The sequence below is a fragment of the Callionymus lyra genome, chromosome 18 (assembly GCF_982586985.1).
Source record: "Callionymus lyra chromosome 18, fCalLyr1.hap1.1, whole genome shotgun sequence".
NCBI classification, from domain to species: Eukaryota; Metazoa; Chordata; class Actinopteri; order Syngnathiformes; family Callionymidae; genus Callionymus; species Callionymus lyra.
Window position 1 is genome coordinate 6,033,021 of NC_141835.1, and position 21,200 is coordinate 6,054,220.

The 21,200-nt window shown below is 38.8% G+C and overlaps 1 protein-coding gene, 2 long non-coding RNA genes and 4 other non-coding genes across 9 annotated transcripts; all 7 read right to left on the reverse strand.

Moving 5' to 3' along the window:
* Positions 1-6,092: 6,092 nt before the first annotated feature.
* Positions 6,093-7,238, reverse strand: LOC148060251 (uncharacterized). Its single transcript, XR_015709279.1, has 2 exons — positions 7,126-7,238; positions 6,093-6,624 (listed from the first exon to the last, which is right to left on the reverse strand). It is a non-coding gene; the product is annotated as an uncharacterized LOC148060251 (long non-coding RNA).
* Positions 7,239-8,629: 1,391 nt separating this feature from the next.
* Positions 8,630-11,043, reverse strand: LOC148060252 (uncharacterized). Of its 2 annotated transcripts, none has more exons than XR_015709271.1 (5): positions 10,636-11,043; positions 10,462-10,526; positions 10,248-10,297; positions 9,980-10,070; positions 8,630-9,599 (listed from the first exon to the last, which is right to left on the reverse strand). It is a non-coding gene; the product is annotated as an uncharacterized LOC148060252 (long non-coding RNA). The 2 variants fall into 2 exon arrangements; XR_015709270.1 differs by having other exon boundaries at positions 8,996-9,599; positions 10,462-10,507; positions 10,636-11,038.
* On the reverse strand, positions 10,136-10,207 carry LOC148060253 (small nucleolar RNA SNORD49). The gene has a single exon (XR_015709327.1). It is a non-coding gene; the product is annotated as a small nucleolar RNA SNORD49 (small nucleolar RNA).
* Positions 11,044-11,562: 519 nt separating the features above from the next.
* On the reverse strand, positions 11,563-18,643 carry LOC148060254 (proton-coupled zinc antiporter SLC30A2-like). 2 transcript variants are annotated; one of them, XM_087779518.1, is made up of 8 exons: positions 18,534-18,643; positions 18,297-18,466; positions 16,844-16,990; positions 16,629-16,782; positions 16,355-16,565; positions 14,176-14,281; positions 13,972-14,106; positions 11,563-11,863 (listed from the first exon to the last, which is right to left on the reverse strand). In XM_087779518.1, the coding sequence occupies exons 1-8, from the start codon at positions 18,569-18,571 to the stop codon at positions 11,688-11,690; spliced, it is 1,137 nt and encodes a 378-aa protein (XP_087635644.1). In that variant the 5' UTR covers positions 18,572-18,643; the 3' UTR covers positions 11,563-11,687. The 2 variants fall into 2 exon arrangements, with proteins under 2 accessions (XP_087635644.1, XP_087635645.1); XM_087779519.1 differs by having other exon boundaries at positions 18,297-18,463; positions 18,534-18,593.
* Positions 18,644-19,489: 846 nt separating this feature from the next.
* trnal-uaa (transfer RNA leucine (anticodon UAA)) lies at positions 19,490-19,572 on the reverse strand. Its single transcript has one exon. It is a non-coding gene; the product is annotated as a tRNA-Leu (tRNA).
* A 374-nt stretch (positions 19,573-19,946) lies between these two features.
* trnal-uaa (transfer RNA leucine (anticodon UAA)) lies at positions 19,947-20,029 on the reverse strand. The gene has a single exon. It is a non-coding gene; the product is annotated as a tRNA-Leu (tRNA).
* Positions 20,030-21,034: 1,005 nt separating this feature from the next.
* Positions 21,035-21,117, reverse strand: trnal-uaa (transfer RNA leucine (anticodon UAA)). The gene has a single exon. It is a non-coding gene; the product is annotated as a tRNA-Leu (tRNA).
* Between the last annotated feature and the right edge of the window lie 83 nt (positions 21,118-21,200).

The window sequence follows — 21,200 nt, forward strand, 5'->3', positions numbered from 1 at the left end:
AATTATGAGTCCAGGAAACTTTTTAAACAATGCTGTTTAGCATCAGTTAGCTTGCAGGCTAATTTTAACATTCTTGTCGTTAAAAATAGTACCAAACAAAGCGGCTTCTATTGTGGGATGTTTGAAGTGGATTAAATCACGGCAGGACTGGTTTAGACGGATGAAAGTGGGATTACAAGGCTTCTTTAGGATTATCACCTCGTCTCCGTAATTGGAATACCTGTTAGCATTACCTGTAGCGAAAGTTACCAGCGACATCTTCCAGACAGGGTTTTGTGCAAATGGTCTCCAACTACGCCACTGGTGTTCCATCAAACAAGTCGGTCCTCCTGGTCAGGACGTGTTCTTGACCACCTTTAGCTTCCCGGTGTGCTAGCTGCTAACTTATTTCTAACTTTGCTAACTAGCATCAGCTGCTAATAAACAAAGGAAAGTATGCTAGCTACATTAGTATCCAAGAAAGATGAGATTTCATCATCCGCATCAGCCAGTTAAACCACCTTTAGCCTCCCTGTGTGCTAGCTTCTAACTTCTTTCTAACTTTGCTAACTAGCATCAGCTGCTAATAAACAACTAGCTACATTAGCACCCAAGAAAGATGAGATTTCAACATCCGCATCAGCCAGTTAAATCAACTTTAGCCTCCCTGTGCGCTAGCTGCTTACTTCTTTCTAACTTTGCTAACTAGCATCAGCTGCTAATAAACAAAGGAAAGTATGCTAGCCACATTAGCACCCAAGAAAGATGAGATTTCATCATCCGCATCAGCCAGTTAAACCACCTTTAGCCTCCCTGTGTGCTAGCTGCTAACTTCTTTCTAACTTTGCTAACTAGCATCAGCTGCTAATAAACAACTTGCTACATTAGCACCCAAGAAAGATGAGATTTCAACATCCGCATCAGCCAGATAAATCAACTTTAGCCTCCCTGTGCGCTAGCTGCTTACTTTTTTCTAACTTTGCTAACTAGCTTGAGCTGCTAATAAACAAAGGAAAGTATGCTAGCTACATTAGCATCCAAGAAAGATGAGATTTCAACATCCGCATCAGCCAGTTAAACCACCTTTAGCCTCCCTGTGTGCTAGCTGCTAACTTTGCTAACTAGCATCAGCTGCTAATAAACAACTAGCTACATTTGCACCCAAGAAAGATGATATTTCAACATCGGCATCAGCCAGTTAAATCACCTTTAGCCTCCCTGTGCGCTAGCTGCTAACTTCTTTCTAACTTTGCGAACTAGCTTGAGCTGCTAATAAACAAAGGAAAGTATGCTAGCTACATTAGCACCCAAGAAAGATGAGATTTCAACATCCGCATCAGCCAGTTAAACCACCTTTAGCCTCCCTGTGTGCTAGCTGCTAACTTCTTTCTTACTTTGCTAACTAGCATCAGCTGCTAATAAACAACTAGCTACATTAGCACCCAAGAAAGATGAGATTTCAACATCTGCATCAGCCAGTTAAACCACCTTTAGCCTCCCTGTGTGCTAGCTGCTAACTTCTTTCTAACTTTGATAACTAGCTTCAGCTACTAATAAAAAAAAGGGAAGTATGCTAGCTACATTAGCATTCCCGATAAACTGCTCATTGAAGTTGTGATTTAAGACTTGCATTTCAACAAAAACGAAAGCTGGACTTTTTTATTTGTGTGCTTTTCGTAAATCATGCACGCAACCCACGGATGTGAAACACAAACCACAACGTGTCTTAATCCAAGGGGGAAGTACCACCACATTTTTCAAGACATTTTTACAAAATGTTTATAAAATAATGTTTATTAATAATGTTTTAAAACGTCAACATTTGTAGCCCTTTAAACAAACCTTTGTAAAGACTGATCACCTGGCCAAAACATTATAACCACCTGTGGACCTCAAAAAGAAGACACAGGAAGGAGAAGCTATGTACCCCCAAGTTTGAGTCAAACAACCACATTCGACTTAAAATCGTGGCACATTTCCGTCGTCATAACAAGATCAACCATCCTAAACTTCTGAGGTTGTCACCTGTACGACAAAAACAAGGTTAAGCTAATGTTGTGCAGCGCTAAATCCTAAGATACGGGCACTAAGGAGATGCGCCGTTTGCTAGTTAGTCATCTGTTCGCGTCACTTATTAGCTCAAGAGTGCGAGTCAATGAAGTCCAGAGTCATGTGGAGGTAACCACAAAATGGAGAGGCCATAGTTTCTTTCTCTTTATTTCTATTTGTTCTTGTTCTTATTTTTATTTATTTTTTATGAAAGAGTGCTGTATTGCTGTGGCTACTTGGAAAAAAAACTATTTCCCGAAAGAGACCTCCTGAGGGATCAATAAAGTTATACCTAACCTAACCTAACCTTTCTTGGCTCATTTGACTTCCCAACAGTACAGGAAGTTGAATTAAATCCCAAACATCATGGGTTCGGATCTTAAAGTCGCCGCGGTCGCGTGGACATGTGCTCAAGTGTGGGATTAGTGACACAGCGTGTCCCGGGGCGAGGTGAAAAGAGTGTCTGAGGTTAGCTTCTGCTGTTTCCAGAGATTAGCTTTGAGCTCCAGAGTGTTCTCTTCTGCCTGCACTTTCCAGGAAACTCATGTTGTTCCTGAGCCAGAGTGCAGCTGAAGAACAACACAGCCACTGTTTCGCTCAACGATATCATCTCATGCCGAGTGCGTGTCTTCCTCTTTGCTTGTTCCAGCTTCTGTTTTCAAAGAGGATGTGGTTAACGTGAAATTTCCTTAAGCGTCATGATTTATTGTGTGTGTGGATGAACAAAAACAAAGATCCTTCCTCCTTCGTGATGGCCTCGGTCGCCATGGAGAGCAACGCCACGGTGTGACACGGCCGAGTGTCATTTTCCACGCAGCCGTCAGGCTAACTTTGAAAGGAGATCTGTCTCCGTTACACTCTTGTACCACCGCACACCTTGATGCTGTTGCTCACGTCCATTTTTATGGCGGGTTTTTGTAGTGTACATCAGAAAGTTTTGACTTGAATATACTTAAATCGGGCACCTTTGTAACTGAGTCAATTGTCAAAAACGACATGAAATATTTCATTGCATTTAAGTCCACAGTCCACAGATGCATCCAGGAATCAAAAGGATCCCTCGCTGAAGCTTTCTGTATTGTAACAGTTTGCTTTCATGTCTAAACAAGAAGGATGCGTTTCGCCTGCAGTTCATACAAAACTCTGCAGCCAGAATTCTGACCCGCTCTAGTAGAAGAACTCACATTTCTCAGATCCTTAAAACTCTTCACTGGCTGCCAGTTTCTTTCAGGATCAACTTTAAAATTCTGGTTCTTACTTTCAGATCTATTCATGGTCAGACCTTCCATCAGTAGATTCTGATCCAGACTTACACCCCAGCTCGGGCTCTGAGGTCTGTGGATCAGAATCTACTGATGGTTCCTGAACACGCTTCAGGACCAGAGGAGAGAAATCCTTCCAGACTGTTGCTCCTAAGCTTTGGAACCATCTCTGTGTTTGATGATCTACTGACTCCTTCAAGAAACATCTGTGTTTGATGATCTACTGACTCCTTCAAGAAACATCTGTGTTTGATGATCTACTGACTCCTTCAAGAAACATCTATGTTTGATGATCTACTGACTCCTTCAAGAAACATCTGTGTTTGATGATCTACTGACTCCTTCAAGAAACATGTGTGTTTGATGATCTACTGACTCCTTCAAGAAACATCTGTGTTTGATGATCTACTGACTCCTTCAAGAAACATCTGTGTTTGATGATCTACTGACTCCTTCAAGAAACATCTGTGTTTGATGATCTACTGACTCCTTCAAGAAACATCTGTGTTTGATGATCTACTGACTCCTTCAAGAAACATCTGTGTTTGATGATCTACTGACTCCTTCAAGAAACATGTGTGTTTGATGATCTACTGACTCCTTCAAGAAACATCTGTGTTTGATGATCTACTGACTCCTTCAAGAAACATCTGTGTTTGATGATCTACTGACTCCTTCAAGAAACATCTGTGTTTGATGATCTACTGACTCCTTCAAGAAACATCTGTGTTTGATGATCTACTGACTCCTTCAAGAAACATCTGTGTTTGATGATCTACTGACTCCTTCAAGAAACATGTGTGTTTGATGATCTACTGACTCCTTCAAGAAACATCTGTGTTTGATGATCTACTGACTCCTTCAAGAAACATCTGTGTTTGATGATCTACTGACTCCTTCAAGAAACATCTGTGTTTGATGATCTACTGACTCCTTCAAGAAACATGTGTGTTTGATGATCTACTGACTCCTTCAAGAAACATCTGTGTTTGATGATCTACTGACTCCTTCAAGAAACATGTGTGTTTGATGATCTACTGACTCCTTCAAGAAACATCTGTATTTGATGATCTACTGACTCCTTCAAGAAACATCTGTGTTTGATGATCTACTGACTCCTTCAAGAAACATGTGTGTTTGATGACCTACTGACTCCTTCAAGAAACATCTCTGTGTTTGATGATCTACTGACTCCTTCAAGAAACATCTGTGTTTGATGATCTACTGACTCCTTCAAGAAACATCTGAAGACCTTTTATTCGTGCTTTTCCCTGATTCTCTGAGACTCCTGTGTTTGTCTCGGTGTTATCTTGGTCTTTTAAGTATATATTTTATTGAGTATTGTTTTGATTGTTTAAGTGCTTTGTGACCCTGGTCTGTAAATGCGCTCTACAAATATTACTTACTTACATTTCTTCCAACGATGTGACTCATGACTCATATTTTTGTTATTGAATCTTGTAAACCGTTATCGTTAAAACACATCCGGTCAGGTTTGTCCAAAAATACTTTCGAAAACACAGTTTTAGGTTTTAAGTGCCGTTTAGATTGGGGTAAACTTAAATTTTAATTAAAAGTAGTCGCCTACTAACATATTCAAAATGTACCTAATATAGTCAACCACTAACATACTCGTTTTTCAAAGTTACCTCAGGTAAGTTCTTTCTCTAAAGAAAAATTAGCATGCTAACTTAACCCATCAAGGGTTCATTTGTTGCGTGGAACTTTGTGGTCCAGATCGCCCACCATGCTTAGGATCCTAACCTAATCTAAAGTTCAGCGTTAAATCTGGGCTAGTCTTGGAGTAGAACCCACGCCTTGACCCTGAACCTGAGGCAGCAGGGGTAGCTAGGCTTTCTTTAAGTCTGGCACCTATTGGTTTCTTTGCAGAATAAAGAACCACAACTTTTTTTGGTGTCAATCCATTGCATCACCACCGCACTCAAGTGCTTGCACAGGAAACAGGAAGCTGTGTCGGAGCAGATAACAGATGTCTGAGCGAGTCTTGAAGGTGTGTGTGACGGTGAACCAGATCAGGAACAAGTGGAGGCATGAGGTGATGACGAAAAGATAAGACTTCTCAGGAACCCCCGTAGTTTAACCAGGAATGTTTACGGTCATAGTGACTCAGCGTTTGCCAGACAGTGACCTCAGAGACCATCACCTAGTGACACTTGATCCATGTGATCCAGCCTCTAATATATTGATGAGCCGCGAGTCCACATCTTCGTTTAGGCCGGAGACGTTTCTAAACCTCCGAAGAACCACAAACGGCACCAGCTCTTTCCACCCGCCTCGAGTTACAGGAGGCTCGAGCGGTCGCGCGCCACCGGTCACCTGAAGGGGGAACTTCGTCACCCGACCGCACTCCGGTGACACTCAAGTGTCACGGAAGCGCATCAGGAATGTGGCTTGAGCTCCCCGGAGCAGTGATGGTCAGAGAACATTTAGCCAGGAAGTGAGCGTGAAGGTTCCACCACAACAGGGGGAGCTGATAAGATGGACAATATGGGCTTTGTCACGGGATCCGGGTGGGATCGTTGCACGGATGAGGGGGGGTTGGGCTGAGACAGGTGAATTCCAAGAGTCAGTCTGGAACAGTTTCTGCTAATCATTGAGGAAAACCAGTCGATACTGCGGATCCTACGAAGGTTGAAAACCTGGAAGTTAAAGCTCAAATTTCAGGCGAAGTCCAGATTCCTTTCAAGGACGTTAAAAAGATAGGATTAACCCTTTAAATCTAATCCGGATGTGGAATGAACCCACACCTCTGCTCCACCCGAAGAACACATGAACAGGTCGTACAATTCCAACCCTTTATTGAATTTACAAAAAGATCTAAAAATCACACAGAAATAATCAATGTAAACCAACAGGAAACCAAAAAAAAAAATAAAGCCAATAAATTTACAGTAGTTTCATCTTCCGGCCTCGATCCAGGTCGTCTTCACCAAGATGGAGGTCCTGGTGAAGGCCGCAGTCAACAGTCAGTCCCTTTACTCCACCCAGGCCCAAGAGCGACGACTTCCAACATCTCTGGTGAATCCAAATGTGTACTTTTTGGGGTTTTTTTCTCTTAATTTAAAAAAATGATAGAACACCGTGGCCATCCCAGTCCAGTAGTCGCACGCGTCCCTGGTTCCTTTTTTTTTTAAGACCAAGCGTGAAGCAGAGACGCCACGACAGGAAGTAGCACGGTGACGCCGGCGTAAGATCCCACGCAGCCGTTCTTGTCGGTCGTGTTGAGGTTGGTGGCGTTCGTGGGCGCCATCGTGGCGTTGGGCGCCATCGTGCCGTTGACGGAAGGGCCTGTCGTGTTCTGGTCTGATGCCACCTGGGGGTGAAAAAAAAAAAAAAGAAAAAAAAGATTGTTTTTCAGTTTAAAGTAAAGACTTCATTGGAATCATTTAGAGCTTTGACATAAACAAAAGGTTTGATAAAACTAGGTAAAGTTAGAAGGTGGAAGAGTTAGTTCGACTTCAAATACAACCCAAAATGATACGTTGATTCCAAGACCTTTTTTTTTTTTTTTCTTTTTTAACGATGGTTTAGGTGGAAACTTCCAGGTGGCATCAGCTTACACTTCGAATTTTAAAACATGGCGGAGTTTACCGGCCGAGGATGGTTTCAGGTGACCACTGATCGACCGTATCAAGTTGCCACCTCCACCTGCGGACCCGATGCCGACACTGGTGAACCGTTTCGACAAGTTAGATCCTCCTGGAAACGTTTGTTTTTAAAGACTCCACTTTCCCCGTCGCCTAGCAACGGAGCCGTTGGCTCAACTTGTGAAAACTTTCGGTTCTTAAAAAAAAAGAAAAAGAACTTGACTTACCTGTGACGTGAGGTGGAGAACCAGGATCATAGCTCCTAGGTAGGCGACGCACAGCTTGTTCATGGTGAGACTGGAGGAGGCTGAAGATGCTGCTGCTGCTGCTCAGGTGGAGGAAGACGTGAGTGACGCACGAGCAGAGCTCTGAGGGTTTTATACCCCCTGTGACGTCACCGCGAATTAGCATCACCTGCTTGCAAAGTGCTGAGTTCACGTGAACTCGGTTTCGGACAATTTATTCTCCTACGAAAATAAATTTAAAGATTATTCGGAATCACATTTTAAAATGCCATAAAATATTGCTAGAATATTTCGACCGTTTTGATGTGTCGAATATAAATGAAACATTTGTTTTACTTTTGTTTGTGTTTTAAAGTAACTTTTTTTTCTTGATTTATATTGTAGCATGATTTAGAAAAAACATATTTTCATCATTAAGAGAAATACAGTAATGTGACAGAACGATCAACTTTTTTTGTTTGATTAAATGTTATTGTGAAAAACAATCAAATAAATTCGTTTTATAGTACCTTGTTCTCGTAATAAAACTATTAAAAATGTATATTTGAATGGTCCGAATACTCTACCGTAGAGACAAACCCGGAATTATTAATGTTATGCATTAAATGCCATAAAATATTACAAGAATATTTCGACCGCTTCGATTTGTCGAATATAAATGATGGTAAAGATAGTTGCAGTGGAGGGAAACATTTGTTTTACTTTTGTTTGTTTTTTGAAAGTAACTTTTATGTGATTTATATTTTAGCATGATTTAGGAAAAAAATGGGCTCATCATTAACAGAAATACAGTAATGTGACAGAACGATCAATACTGCGTTTGACTAAATGTTATTGTGAAAAACAATCAAATAAATTATTTAAATATTACTTTTGTTCTCGTAATAAAACTATTAAAAATGTATATTTGAATGGTCCGAATACTCTGCCGTAGAAACAAACCCGGAATTATTTTTTAAATGCATTAAATGCCAGAAAATATTACAAGAATATTTCGACCGTTTTAATTAGAAAAAAAAATATCTTTCAGGGGGTTCAAGGTGACACAAATAAAAATGTTAAAGAAAGTTGCAATGAAGGAAAAATAAATTTACTTTTATTTATAGTAAGCAGATAAAGTCCATCACATATTTAATGAAAGTACATTTGTTTGTGATCTCTTTATCTCTTTATTGCAATGTGTTCTTGTTTTTATTTATGAATCTATCGTCTGTGTTTGCTGTGAACTGGAAACCAAAATCAATAAAGTTTATCCATCTAATGAAAGTACGTTATTTTTGTGATTGTATTATCAAGAAACAATGAAGTAGTTCTAAACCCCCCACAAATCTAATGAAAGAGGAATTTTCTTCTTTTATTGTGAAAAGTATCACGATTTACGTACAAGTCTTGTAATAAATGTTTTATATACAATAATACGAGTGGCCCTGATACTCAGACGTAGAAAAAAAAACTTGTTTTAAATGCACTTTATTCCATAAAACAAAATGTTTCGGTCTTATATGGTGTAAAAACTACATGGTAAAGATAGTTGCAATGGATGAAAATGGTTTCCTTCATAGCGAACAGAAAAATCTCATGTCAAAGTAGCTTTTGTGATTTCTGCGATGCGATATCAGCTAGAAACCAGATCAACTTTATTGATCTCTGGAAATATCCATCGGGATACGGTTTATGCTCAGGAATTTGACGTAGTCTTCCAATCCAGACTTTAGTACAGTTCCCCCTTGTTCCACTAGAGGGAGACTTCTCCCACAAAACTCGACATGCTTAAGTAATCCGAGGCAGACTGGAAGCTGTAACGTCTTTATCCATTTCAATTTTTAGCATGTTTCTAGCAGACCGACTGCTGTCCCTTAACTAGTTGATTCCAACCACCAAATACAAGGATCACCCGAGTATGATTGAGTCTAAGAATTGTCACTTAAATCAAGATATGCATTTGAAAACAAAGCCAATGAAACGTCGAGATAATTTCACTATCTAGAATCAGAAAACCTTTATTAGTCCCGCGAGGGGAAATTCGGTTTAACAACAGCAAGAGAAATAAAAACGAGAAAGAAAATCTAAATGGAATAAAAGATAAATCTGCGCTATATAATATATACACAATCATATTTACATAAATAACAAGAGGCAATAACTAGTTGCCGTTTCAAATGTCACGTTGTAGTCGTACACTAATGTAGGAATGATGCCATTATAGAACAGAAAACATTTTTTGGGGGAAAAGATTTTGTTTTGCTTCAGCTCGTTTCCTGATACAAGCAGCTTAAGTTACATTTTATGATGCGTGTCAATCTGTTCAATTGACATGTTTGAGTCAAGACACTTCAATGTTAGGTCGTCATAAGCAGCGATCAAGGCCCGTCGTCTTCACCGATCCGACAGCCGCTCCACAGTCCAGTCGGTCCCGGTGCTGTTGGCGGCGCTGGCACTTCCTCACTTTGAGACACCTGGGAAAAAAGAAAAAAGTTTTAAATCTTGATAAAAACTGCAATAGCAGCTAGAAGTTAGAACAATTTGGAGGAAAGAAAATGGTGTTATGCTAGAAGATCCAGAATTTGAAAACTGAAACACCCTAATATTCCTTGTATTCATGTACTGAACCCAATTCCCCAAAGGAGATCTCCAGAGGGATTAATAAAGTCAATATATATAAACTACGGTTGAAATAATGAAAATAGTTTAATGAAAATAGACTGATCAACCATATTAAAGGTGGTTATAAACTTAAAAGGCCAGTCAAGCCTCACGTAACTAAGACTCCACACTTACAGGGATAAACAAATCACTGGCTTGACGTTCATTTAAAAACCATGTTCACCTCATGTACCTTCTCAGTCTATGAACCTCCATCTTGGCAACACCTTTAAATCAAGGTCCACTCCTGCCAGGACTCCAGAGTCTCGCCCGGACAGAGAAGCCTGAACAAAAGGTTTGGAATTAGACCTTTGTAAGAAAACAAGACTTATAATAATGAGGATACATTTCTCATATATATTGCAATCGTCAGTTCTCGCATCAGACGGCACTTCCTATTGCAGCAATTTTAATCATAGAAACACGGATGTGACGTTTAAGGTTTGGAGATGACGTCATACCTTTTTCTGCAGGAGAAACCATGACTTGATCCTTTCAAGAGAGTTGGTTTCTGGGATGAAAACATCGAGTTAGAGGCGAATATAAGACAAATTCAATATAGTTTTTAAAAGAAATAAAGTCAGATATAAAAGTTGTCAACACTGAGTTTTCAGACAGGGATAACGATTCATCATTCAAGTGGAATATCATGAGGAATAACTTCACATCTCTCACCTTCTCTTCATTCACCATTTTTAATATTGACAAGTTCCAGGGAGATCTGCAACAGAAACAACATGCTAGTTAGCATTAGCCACACGTGCTCCTTGACTGAAGCTAACAGCTAACGTTACTAGCCTAGTTAAACTTTATTAACTATTTAACAACAGAGATTATATTGGTAACTACCTTTCATGGAGGGTCGCTCTTTTTCAACCGGGGTTGTAGACGGAAAAGTTCGGATTTAGTCCGAACAAGCATGACTTCAGAGGAGCAGGAGGTCTGAGAGGAGAAAGAGAGAAAGGAAGTCTCGCGTGATGTATTTATATAGATCATGACGTCACGGAACACGTCATCATTCTGGGTGTGGCTACTGAAGCGCGTACCGTCTTATTTTATTTATTTATTTATTTTTAAATTAATATTAATAATATTGTCGTAGAGTTAAATTAATGTATTGTGAAATTGTTTCTTCCGTATTTTACTTTTATTTATTTTTATTTTTTTTATTTTCACTTTAAAATGCAATTGTATTTCAATAGATACAATCGCAAGTTAATAATACATTTAATAAAACAGTCCAAAACACACTTTTAATTTTAAAAGTTCGTCTATGAATTGTGTGAAATGTGTTTTACTTTTACAAAACGTAATATTTATCACTCAATTTGTACAGTTTTAAGTACTCATGCTCCAGGTACAGTAGTTTACAGGAAAACAAAACAAAATAGAAAAACAAAAATCTAAAATCACAAAGACGAACCTCAACACTGGCATTGGTTTTATTTTATTGTGAAAACAACAATTGAATAATAATTGTACAATTTTAACCTTGTCCTAAAACTAATTTAAACTTTTATTTATGCGACCCCAGAACTATGAATTCTTGTTTTAAATGCACCAAATGCAAAAAAAAGATTTTAAAGATATTTGCAATGGTGGAAAAGTTATGGTTACTTTTATTTGTAAGATATGAAGTTTATCACGTGTTTGTTTTCTGATCGCGGCGATGCTATTGTAGCATTAGCTAGAGACAACGTGCTAACAGTAGTTAGCACAGAAATGCTAACAGTAAGACACAAATATGACATTACGGAGGAAACTTAAGAGTGGATTTGACTTATTTTATTGTGAAAACAACAACAACAATAAACTTAATTATATATTAAAATTCTCGCTGAATTTGATGTCATTCTTGGTCAAAACAGCGACACAGTATGAACAGCATGAGTAGCAAAAGTTCAAGATCCAAAAACCCTCTCTGAGGATTCATCAGAGTCTTTATCCGAGTCTTTATCCGAGTCTTTATCTGAGGATGTTCTGCTCTCGAGTTGGATGGTGATGTTGCTGAAGCCGAACTCTGAGTGGAGACGTTGTGTCGCGACCTTCAGGAGGAGCTGCTGGTCCGTGGTCTTCTCTGAAGGACAACGAAAACAAACACAACGACCAAAATGATCATCGCATTTTCACCAATCTTCTCTAAACCAAAAAGTAAGAAACAATATACTAACAAATGTCATTTTGAATACTTTCTTTACTCGCATTTTCTCGTACAAACGAGTTAGTGATATTAATTATATTTATTTTAATATTTGTACGTAAGACGTAAGTCAGTGAAAGGACGTTCAAATCTGGGACTAATGTGAGCCGAAGGTATCAATAAAGTTCTATCTATCTATCCATCCGTCCGTCCGTCCGTCCGTCCGTCCGTCCGTCCGTCCGTCCGTCCGTCCGTCCATCCATCCATCCATCCATCCATCCATCCATCTATCCATCCTTCCATCCATCCATCCATCCATCCATCCATCCATCCATCCATCCATCCTTCCATCCATCCATCCATCCATCCACCTATCCATCCATCCATCCATCCTTCCATCCATCCATCCATCCATCCATCCATCCATCCATCCATCCATCCATCCATCCATCCATCTATCCATCCATCCATCCATCCATCCATCCATCCATCCATCCATCCATCCATCCATCCATCCATCTATCCTTCCATCCATCCATCATCCTTCCATCCATCCATCCACCTATCCATCCATCCATCCTTCCATCCATCCATCCATCCATCCATCCATCCATCCATCCATCCATCCATCCATCCATCCATCCATCCATCCATCCATCCATCCATCCATCCATCCATCCATCCATCCATCCATCCATCCATCCATCCATCCATCCATCTATCCTTCCATCCATCCATCATCCTTCCATCCATCCATCCACCTATCCATCCATCCATCCTTCCATCCATCCATCCATCCATCCATCCATCCATCCATCCATCCATCCATCCATCCATCCATCCATCCATCCATCCATCCATCCATCCATCCATCCATCCATCCATCCATCCATCCTTCCATCCATCCATCCTTCCATCCATCCATCCTTCCATCCATCCATCCTTCCATCCATCCATCCATCCATCCATCTATCCTTCCTTCCATCCATCCATCCATCCATCCATCCATCCATCCATCCATCCATCCATCCATCCATCCATCCATCCATCCATCCATCCATCCATCCATCCATCCATCCATCCATCCATCCATCTATCCTTCCTTCCATCCATCCATCCATCCATCCATCCATCCATCCATCCATCCATCCATCCATCCATCCATCCATCCATCCATCCATCCATCCATCCATCCATCCATCTATCTATCTATCTATCGAACCATCCATCCATAGATCTATCTATCCATCTACAGATCTATCGGTCTATCTACCTATCCATCCATCCTTCCATCCATCCATCCATCCATCCATCTATCCTTCCTTCCATCCATCCATCCATCCATCCATCCATCCATCCATCCATCCATCCATCCATCCATCCATCCATCCATCCATCCATCCATCCATCCATCCATCCATCCATCTATCCTTCCTTCCATCCATCCATCCATCCATCCATCCATCCATCCATCCATCCATCCATCCATCCATCCATCCATCCATCCATCCATCCATCCATCCATCCATCCATCCATCCATCCATCCATCCATCCATCTATTGACGTACAATTAATTATTTTTAAATATTAACTTGAGTATACCAGATAGATTAAACGTGAATATCATCTTGTATTAATGTTAAATTTAGCAGGAATGTGAATTAATTTCATACAAGTTAATATTCACGTAATCATATTAACAAATATAATGTATTTGAATTATTGAGCAATTATTTTGCTTAAAAAATACATATTTAATAAAATTATTTTAAACAATTGGCTCAACAAGTTTATCGTCACACAAACAGTTGATATTAAGCTGTTCAGTGAGTATTAATGAGTATCTTTTGTTTCACGTACAAAGAGGGAGATTTAACGCTCCAGAAGCGGCCGTTTGTTTACACACAGTGTTTGTTCTTCGCAAACACAAGAGCTATCAAACCTGCCCGAGGGCCCCTCTATGATGTTGGCTTCAATGATTACTGTTTCCACGTCTGCGGGGCTACACATGACGGCGACCTGGAGGCGACGTCTTTGGCCTCACCTGTGAGCAGGTGCACCGACAGCACCGAGCGACTCATGTTGAGGCTCCACATGTGCAGGTGGTGAACGGCAGCGACTCCCTTCAGCGACAGCAGCTGCTTCTGCACCGACCTGAAGGTCACGCCGTTCGGCGAACCTTTTTTTTTTAACATAAAATAATATCTGTGGTGAGTCAAGACCAATATTTACTCTGAGGAGTGTTTACCGTTCATGAGGACTCGGCAGACGTCCTTCGTGATGGCGTACGTCGTTCCCAGCACCAGGACGGAGAAGAGGAAGGTGCAGATCGGATCCGCCACTTTGTAGTCGGGCTGAGGAGGATTATGGATTAGTAACAACAAACATTGTAGCAGCTCATCATCTCAAGTGGATGAAGTCAGGCCAGATTTAAGCAAATAAACATTTGAGTACTTTTGTCTGGACACATTTACATACTAATAAAATACAATTTCCTGAAACACATTTCTTAAAATCGGGAAAATTTGTATCAGAGTTTTTAAATGTGTTTCAGAGTTTGCATATTTGTGTCAGAGTTTATACATTTGTGTCAGAGTTTGTAAATGTGTTTCAGAGTTTGTAAATGTGTTTCAGAGATTGTTAATGTGTTTCAGAGTTTTTACATTTGTTTCAGAGTTTGTAAATGTGTTTCAGAGTTTGTAAATGTGTTTCAGAGTTTGTAAATGTGTTTCAGAGTTTGTAAATGTGTGTCAAAGTTTGTAAATGTGTTTCAGAGTTTGTAAATGTGTTTCAGAGTTTGTAAATGTGTTTCAGAGTTTGTAAATGTGTTTCAGAGTTTGTAAATGTGTTTCAGAGTTTTTACATTTGTTTCAGAGTTTGTAAATGTGTGTCAAAGTTTGTAAATGTGTGTCAAAGTTTGTAAATGTGTTTCAGAGATTGTTAATGTGCTTCAGAGTGTGTACATTTGTGTCAGAGTTTGTAAATGTGTTTCAGAGTTTTTACATTTGTTTCAGAGTTTGTAAATTTATATCAGAGTTTGTAAATGTGTTTCAGAGATTGTAAATTTGTATCAGAGTTTGTAAATGAGTTTCAGAGTTTGTAAATTAATGTCAGTTTGTAAATGTGTTTCAGAGATTGTTAATGTGTTTCAGAGATTGTTAATGTGTTTCAGAGATTGTTCATTTGTGTCAGAGTTTGTAAATGCGCTTCAGAGTTTCTAAATTAATGTCAGTTTGTAAATGTGTTCCAGAGTTCTAAATGTGTTTCAGAGTTCTTACATTTGTTTCAGAGTTTGTCAATTTATGTCAGAGTTTGTAAATGTGTTTCAGAGATTGTTAATGTGTTTCAGATTTTGTAAATGTGTTTCAGAGTTTGTAAATGTGTGTCAAAGTTTGTAAATGTGTGTCAAAGTTTGTAAATGTGTTTCAGAGATTGTTAATGTGCTTCAGAGTGTGTACATTTGTGTCAGAGTTTGTAAATGTGTTTCAGAGTTTTTACATTTGTTTCAGAGTTTGTAAATTTATATCAGAGTTTGTAAATGTGTTTCAGAGATTGTAAATTTGTATCAGAGTTTGTTAATGAGTTTCAGAGTTTGTAAATTAATGTCAGTTTGTAAATGTGTTTCAGAGATTGTTAATGTGTTTCAGAGATTGTTAATGTGTTTCAGAGATTGTTCATTTGTGTCAGAGTTTGTAAATGTGCTTCAGAGTTTCTAAATTAATGTCAGTTTGTAAATGTGTTCCAGAGTTCTAAATGTGTTTCAGAGTTCTTACATTTGTTTCAGAGTTTGTCAATTTATGTCAGAGTTTGTAAATGTGTTTCAGAGATTGTTAATGTGTTTCAGATTTTGTAAATGTGTTTCAAAGTTTTTATATTTGTGTCAGGGTTTGTAAATGTGTTTCATGAGTTTGTACATTTATGTCAGAGTTTGTAAATGTGTTTCAGAGATTGTACATTTGTGTCAGAGTTTGTAAATGTGTTTCAGAGATTGTTAATGTGTTTCAGATTTTGTAAATGTGTTTCAAAGTTTGTAAATGTGTTTCAAAGTTTTTATATTTGTGTCAGGGTTTGTAAATGTGTTTCATGAGTTTGTACATTTATGTCAGAGTTTGTAAATGTGTTTCATGAGATTGTACATTTGTGTCAGAGTTTGTAAATGTGTTTCATGAGTTTGTACATTTATGTCAGAGTTTGTAAATGTGTTTCAGAGATTGTACATTTGTGTCAGAGTTTGTAAATGTGCTTGGGATTTGGAAGAAAGACTAGTTTGTTAATCATTGAAAACCTGTTTTTGTTGTGAGATAAAAATGTATTTGATATATTTCCATGTTAGGATTGTTGAGTATAAAGCTAGAATGCTAGTGTTTGTAGCTGGTCATTTTTAAATCTCTCTATCAAAAGTACGACTTGTGTGTTTTGAAACCGACCCTGAAGTGGATGATGAGGGCGGCGAGGAGAACGCCGACGCTCTGCACCAGGTCTCCCACCACGTGGATGAAGGCGGCCTTGACGCTGGCGTTGTTGCCACGACCGCCGCCGCCGTGACCGTGACGGTGCCGGGTTCTCTCGGACGGGCAGCTGGAGAACCCGTGGCTGTGGGCGTGCGGCCCGCCGGACTGATGCAGAATCAGAACCATCCTGGGTTCAAAAGAGCAGAATGTAGACGCGTCGCGACGACTGCACCGATTGGACGTCACTCACAGGATGTTGACGACCACGGCGCAGGCGGACGTCAGCAGCATGATGTCGCCGTCGATCTCGTAGTCGCCGTATTTGATCCTCTGCGCGGCCGACACCACCAACATGGCCGTCACGGCCCAGATGGACCCGACCGACAACAACATCCCCAAGATCTCTGGCAAACGCGATAACAATCGGTGGAAGAAAAATAAAGAAACTTTATTCGTGTCTCTCACCTGCTCGGTGCCAGCCAAAGGTCATGACCTCCGTGTGAGGCCTGGAGGACATCCAGAGGGAGAAGATGCTGATCATGATGCTGCCCAGGTCGGTGAGGAGATGTGCGGCGTCGGTCATGATGGCCAGACTGTGCGCCCAGTATCCTCCTGCGCCACGAAATCAACCTTTTTACGCTCAGAGTTCAAAAGTTTGTTCGGTCGACCACAACGTTTATGTATTAAAATATCAAAGAAATGATGTTATGTTCACGTATTTATCAAGTTTTTTCTCTGACATATTTTAATTGTATTCCCCCTTAAATATCAAATATAAACTTCATTTAATTCGAAGAATATCTTGGAATAAAGATGTAACAAACCATCAATTTCTCACAGTTTGTTTGTATTTTTGTTTGTAAGTAAGTAAGTAAGTAAGTAATATTTATTTATATAGCGCTTTTCGAGACCAGGGTCACAAAGCGCTTAGACAATCAAAACAATACTCAAAAAAGTACATACTTTAAAGATCAAGATAATACTGAGAACAACACAGTAAAAGATTTTGTAAATTTTTTTCCAGGAAATTGCAAATGTTTTCATATAATTGTAATTTTTGTTAACTTCTGGGCGAACATGTTTCATGGAACCAGCAGGTATAGCATGTTACAGTGTTAGCATCGTGTGCTAACAACAGACTAAGTAGCATAAATTCACTCGATCATAGAATTTAATATATAAATTATGTTTTCTTATGATTTATGAATCTTAAAAACGTCTTGATAGGCAATGATTTTATTAAATAATAATTGTTACTTGATAAAAATAGGAATACTTTTAGTTGTTATGCTAACTCTAACTAGCTAAGCTAACTAGCATGATCACGATCAGGAATTGTAAGAAAGACTAGTTTCTTATACATTCAAAATCTGTAAAGTATTTGTTGTTATATTATAATACATTGTAGAATTATACATTAAACATTTGGTTTATTAATGTATTGACATTTTAGTAATCCAGGTGCAATTACATTGCCATAAGGCAACACAGTTTTAACCTTTTAGAAGATAAGGAAAATAAATATATATTTAAAATAATTATACAAGGAAAAACAATGTTAGATCCGAAATTAAAAAGGTGTTTTATTTGTTTAAAATAATTGCAAATTATTTTCAGCGTTTTTTAAATTCAGAGTATATTTGAAATGTTAATTTAGTTTAAATGTAAATTATTCATACATAACAATTAAATATAGATCGACAAGTATTGAATTAAAGAATGTTTAACTAGTAATGAGTAATAATTACTATTATTAATGAATTCTAATTGTATGTCATTTTTTAAGATTTGTTTAAGGGTCGATTAAAGTGTCAACATTTAAGTTAAAAACGTTTTGAGACGATCAACAATATTTGTATTTTTTTCCCTCAGGTATTAAAACAAAAGGGTTTTAAATCCAACACGTCCTCCTTCTCACCGACCACCTCTCCGACCATGAAGACCAGGCTGACCCCAAAGGCCAGGTAGAGTTTCCTCCTGGCCGAGCTCCTCTCGTCCTGGTCCGGGACCTGATCCTCCTCCACCTGACAGAGCCTGAGACCCTCCTCACCCTCGGCGTCTGAAACATCTCCCTCTCCTGCTGGACTGCTGGACACACAGACAAACCATCCAAAACAAGGTCCGTTGGAGAGAGAAACCTGTGAGCAGGACCTACAACAAGATCTCGATCAGCTGCTGCTTCTCCGAGTCCATGTCCTCGACCAGTGGCACCTGGTGAGCAACATTCCAGCTGCTCCGGCAAATGTTATCTCAGTGAGGCGGAGAGAGAAACGTCAGCCAAACCTCCTGAATCCACAGATCCAGTCCAACGTGAACACTTTTCATGTTGTTCTGAAGAACTCATTGAAACTGACGCTATAAATCCAAAAATATTTGATGGACACTGTATCATCTTCTAGATCCAAGTTTGTCCACCTAAGAATAAAAAGGAGTTCAGAGAGTTTAGAGCTAAAAAAAACTCGCATATTTACAGCCAGTTATACTTTCGTCCCTCGTTTATCCTGCTTGAATATGTTTTTAAAATAGAGTCAATGTGCTCAACAGACCAGCAGGGAGCAGTAATCTCACTCCGCGTTTTACGTTTAATTATCTTCAACATTAACGTATTCTTTAAAACAAAAATTATATATATATATTTTGTGATCTTTACCACCCATAAGCGGACTATTAAGAACTTTTATTTATTTCAGAACATTAACCTTATTTCACTTGTAAACAAAAAAAAGTATTTTGTAAAATGTTTTTCTTTTTTTGAAACATATCCTTTCTTTCTCTTTTTCAAGAATTGAATTTAAACTAGTAGGGGTATCACACCCGTCCTCACAGGATGGTGCAGGTTCTTGATCCGACCCGTCAAGCACGTAGAGTTGAACCAATCAGGTGTTTGAAGACAGTTGATTGACAGTCAGGTGATGCTTGTTTAAGCTCACACCTGATTGGTTAACTCGTGTGCGCTCGACTGGTTGTAAGAAAATAAAACATTTTGTCAGGTTTGAGAATCCGCAGTAATGGATGCGTTCATTATTTATGGAAGAATAAACTGCAGTTTTTCATATCACATGTTTGTGTATAATAAGTATTTTCAAACAACTAATAAACCACTGAACAATATACCAGGAGTGGGGTTTGAACCCACGAGGACTAGAGTCCATTGGATCTTAAGTCCAACGCCTTAACCACTCGGCCATCCTGGTTCAAAACTATTATAGTTGCTTCACATTAAACTACAAAATCAGATCTAACTAAAAAACTATCCCAAGATAAAACTTATCAATAGTTGGTAAAAAAAAAGAAACAAAACTGTGTCACAAATGAAAAGCCATTAACAAGGAGTCAAAAAGTCCACATCTGTGGTGTACCTGGAGTAGATCGGCAGCTTGTGTTGTCTTCAAAAAAAAAGCTTGGTTGTTTACACAGTCTTTAGGCTGAAGTCCAGAACCAATCGGTTTTCATGGACCACAACTTAGGATTCCTGGGTCTGTTTGAACCAAACATTACTTCAGTTTCAGTTTAGTTTATTGTTAATAATTGTTTAAATGTTAATCAGATGTGTCTACAGACAACAATATACCAGGAGTGGGGTTCGAACCCACGAGGACTATTGTCCATTGGATCTTAAGTCCAACGCCTTAACCACTCGGCCATCCTGGTTCAAAACTATCATAGTTGCTTCACATTAAACTACAAAATCAGATCCTAAAAATATCCCAAGATAAAACTTGTCAATAGTTGGTAAAAAAAACAACAACTGTGTCACAAATGAAAGGCCGTTAACAAGGAGTCGACAATTTAGGATTCCTGGGTCCATTTGAACCAAACATTACTTCAGTTTCAGTTTAGTTTATTGTTGATAAAAAGCATTTAATGTTTTTTTAAATGTTAGGTAGAACTTTATTGATTCTCAGGTGGTCTCCTTTGGGAAATAGTTTTTTTCCAATTCAGATCTTAAGTGCAACACATTAACAACTCTGCCATCCTGGTCCTGTTCTAGTTGTGTCGTCATCTAAGGCTTGTTATAAACCAACCATCAATTTCTACAAAAAACAGGAAAATATTGATTTATTTAAAAAACATTTTTCACGTGATCAATCAAAAATGTTTTTGTTGTAACATAAACTTGTGATCTAGGTTTTTTTTTTTTTACCACCCTGTGACAGAATAGACGTCTCAATTAAGAACCTTTTATACATTCAAACCTGTTTTTCCCTCAATACTGGTAGTTGTTTTCAACTGCAGTATTTATTTATGACCTCATAACATAGAGCATCTATCAAATCAATTCATTACGGCCGACAACAATATACCAGGAGTGGGGTTCGAACCCACGAGGACTAGTTCACCTTAAACTACAAAATCAGATCCTAAAAGTATCCCAAGATAAAACTTGTCAATAGTTGGTAAAAAAAAAAAAACTGTGTCACAAATAAAAGGCTATTAACAAGGAGTCAGGAAGTCCACTGCTGTGGTGTACCTGGAGTAGATCGGCAGCTTGTGTTGTCTTAAAAAAAAAGATCGGTTGTTTACACAGTTTTTTTGTTTGAAGTCCAAAATGAGAACCAATTGGTTTTCCTGGTCTACAATTTAGGATTCCTGGGTCTGTTTGAACACTACTTCAGATTAGATTATTGTTGATAACAAAGGAAATAATCATAATCATACCAGGAGTGGGGTTCGAACCCACGAGGACTATTGTCCATTGGATCTTAAGTCCAACGCCTTAACCACTCGGCCATCCTGGTCATCTCTGAGGGTTAATTCCATTTAAGATAATTAGCTATTCATTTGGATTAAAATGATCCAAAGTCAAAACGTATTACAGTGA

Coding starts and splice junctions, on each gene's coding strand:
- LOC148060254 (XM_087779518.1), bottom strand. CDS start 18,571: ATGGACTCGGAGAAGCAGCAGCTGATCGAGATCTTGTT. Junction 14,282..16,354: donor CCCTCATCATCCACTTCAGG/GTCGGTTTCAAA, acceptor AATCCTCCTCAG/CCCGACTACAAAGTGGCGGA. Junction 14,107..14,175: donor CTGCCGAGTCCTCATGAACG/GTAAACACTCCT, acceptor TAAAAAAAAAAG/GTTCGCCGAACGGCGTGACC.